Source organism: Procambarus clarkii, chromosome 47 (assembly GCF_040958095.1).
Source record: "Procambarus clarkii isolate CNS0578487 chromosome 47, FALCON_Pclarkii_2.0, whole genome shotgun sequence".
NCBI lineage: Eukaryota > Metazoa > Arthropoda > Malacostraca > Decapoda > Cambaridae > Procambarus > Procambarus clarkii.
In genome coordinates, this window is record NC_091196.1 from 14,620,324 (window position 1) to 14,623,373 (window position 3,050).

Below are 3,050 nucleotides of genomic sequence, written 5' to 3' on the forward strand. Positions count from 1 at the left end.
GGTGCCGAATAGTGAACATGATAAAACATATTTTTACTCTGAAATAATATAATTTTATAACGAAATTGGGTCCCTCTAATTACCCTAGGCCACAACAATGTCGCTCGGATTGTCGACTTCCTATGGCGTCACCTGCCATCTTCTTTCATCTAATTTCGTTATAAAATTCTATTAGTTTAGAGTAAAAACAAGTTTTTGTTCGTGTTCAACATCCACCATCAATATTATAATGATTAAATATATTTCTTCATTACTTACGTAACGCTTGGAGACTTTGGGTTGCTTTTGCTAGCTTTGGGTAATTAGCCAGACCCTGCTAAAGCTGGCGCTGTACTGGCTGAGAGCAACCCTCACAATGTTGCTTTGTGATTTATATTTTAAGGGCGCTCTACCCTCTATGAAGGCTCTGTTTCTGTTTTTTTTCCTGATGGCTCTAATTCCAATATTTACGTAGGATTTCAAGTCGTTTTTCTAGGCTGTATCGGCGGCTGTACCGGCGGTAGCTGCCTTGACAACACACCTCTGTCTGTCAACGTCCTCTAAACGAGAACATTGGTCAATAATATATTTTCTCACAGTTCTAGCTCGTCTACCAATGCATTTCAAAACCTGGAATTTTTGTTGGCTCATTTAATTCTCTCATTTTAGACATTTTATAGTGATATGGATATGATTTAAGAGATGTGGCGCGAGGTTCTATATGTTAATGTGTGTGGCAGCAGACTGACACTTATGGGTTAGCCTGTTTAGTATGCTGATGCTGGTCCCAACAGTCTAATTGATATCATATGGGTGGCTTAAGTTCCCCAACCCTCCTCTCAATTTGCCACTTCATCAAAAATGCAATTTTTATGCATGACCCAAAAGGTACGAAAGGCATCTGTTTTGTCTCACCAGAAACGTAAAAAACGCGTCTGTTTTCCCTGATAAAAAACGCACAATCCTATGAACCCAGCGAAGCTGAGGCATAGAAAACGATCATATTACCTTTGTTTAATTCCACTAACGCGTCACATTTATTAACGAATTGATCGATTTCTTGAGAAATAAAACGCATTAGGCGGGAGGACAGGTTGCTGTTCTTGGCCACTGCCTCTTGCAATGGGCGTGTGGGCGTCAACTGCAAGAAGAAGTCCTCGTTTGTATTCACACGTTTGCTCAGAGCTCACTACCAGAAATAAGAGAGTGTCCCACTAGACGGTCTTGCAACTTTCTGTGAGGGGGGACTACATCATTCTGTTGATTTTGTTGCACTTGCTTGCAGAGTAACCCGTCCTCTTAAAAATAACGTCACTTTTGGCTCGTATGCGCACTATGGCTAAATTTGGACGTAATTTGAAATTAAATCGACTCATAAAAGTGACGTTCTGTTCCGTTTTCTATTTGAGTCGGCCGGCGTACGCGCAGAGGTTATAACAGGACACTTTAAATTAACGTTTTTCATAACGTTTTGAAACTTTATGAGAATTTCCTGCCCCCCTAACCTATCAGAGGACCCTTAACTTACTGTTGTTGAAAAAAAAAATCCAAAATTTATTTTCATATTTTTTTAATTTTCAAATTACGTCCAAATTCGGCCATACGGGCAAACGGCTAAAAGCGACGTTCTTTTTAAGAGGACAGGTTGCTGCAGTGCCCACACCTCGGGGGATCTTGAGTGCAGATTCTGCAACATAGAGGACACTATGTGCTATATCGTTAGCCACTTGGCCTAACCGGTAGAGGGAACTCCTTCGCTTCTTCGTCGTTTGAACCCCGATGGTCGAATTGACTTCATCATTCCTTCATATTCCTTCACCATCCCATCATATTCCTTCACCATTCCATCATATTCCTTCACCATTCCTTCATATTCCTTCACCCTTCCTTCATATTCCTTCACCATTCCTTCATATTCCTTCACCATCCCATCATATTCCTTCACCATCCCATCATATTCCTTCACCATTCCATCATATTCCTTCACCATTCCATCATATTCCTTCACTATTCCTTCATATTCCTTCACCATCCCATCATATTCCTTCACCATCCCATCATATTCCTTCACCATCCCATCATATTCCTTCACCATCCCATCATATTCCTTCACCATCCCATCATATTCCTTCACCATTCCATCATATTCCTTCACCATTCCATCATATTCCTTCACTATTCCTTCATATTCCTTCACCATCCCATCATATTCCTTCACCATCCCATCATATTCCTTCACCATCCCATCATATTCCTTCACCATTCCATCATATTCCTTCACCATCCCATCATATTCCTTCACTATTCCATCATATTCCTTCACTATTCCTTCATATTCCTTCACTATTCCATCATATTCCTTCACTATTCCTTCATATTCCTTCACCATTCCATCATATTCCTTCACTATTCCATCATATTCCTTCACCATTCCATCATATTCCTTCACCATCCCATCATATTCCTTCACCATCCCATCATATTCCTTCACCATCCCATCATATTCCTTCACTATTCCTTCATATTCCTTCACCATCCCATCATATTCCTTCACCATCCCATCATATTCCTTCACCATTCCATCATATTCCTTCACTATTCCATCATATTCCATGATATTCCTTCACCATTCCATCATATTCCTTCACCATTCCATCATATTCCTTCACCATCCCATCATATTCCTTCACCATCCCATCATATTCCTTCACTATTCCTTCATATTCCTTCACCATCCCATCATATTCCTTCACCATTCCATCATATTCCTTCACTATTCCATCATATTCCTTCACTATTCCATCATATTCCTTCACCATTCCATCATATTCCTTCACTATTCCTTCATATTCCTTCACCATCCCATCATATTCCTTCTAAGGGGTGTTTGGCCATGCTGGCTTAGTGGTTTCTCCTTATGCTTTCTTTCCTAATGTCTGGGTGGAAGACATTTTGTTACAATGAATATGATAATTATAATACAATGAATATGATCATTATAATACAATGAATATGATGAAGTATTCCCAGTAATTGGAATATTTCGTTATATTTAGGAGACAGATTTTCTC

At 39.6% G+C, this 3,050-nt stretch overlaps 1 protein-coding gene across 1 annotated transcript; it reads right to left on the reverse strand.

The window, feature by feature from the left end:
• Positions 1-1,711: 1,711 nt before the first annotated feature.
• LOC138350829 (golgin subfamily A member 6-like protein 25) lies at positions 1,712-2,557 on the reverse strand. Its single transcript, XM_069302267.1, has one exon. It carries the CDS (start codon positions 2,555-2,557, stop codon positions 1,712-1,714), a length of 846 nt encoding a protein of 281 aa, XP_069158368.1.
• Between the last annotated feature and the right edge of the window lie 493 nt (positions 2,558-3,050).

Bases quoted from the DNA above. Each gene is read 5' to 3' on its own strand.
- LOC138350829 (XM_069302267.1), bottom strand. From the start codon at position 2,557: ATGGTGAAGGAATATGATGGGATGGTGAAGGAATATGATGGGATGGTG.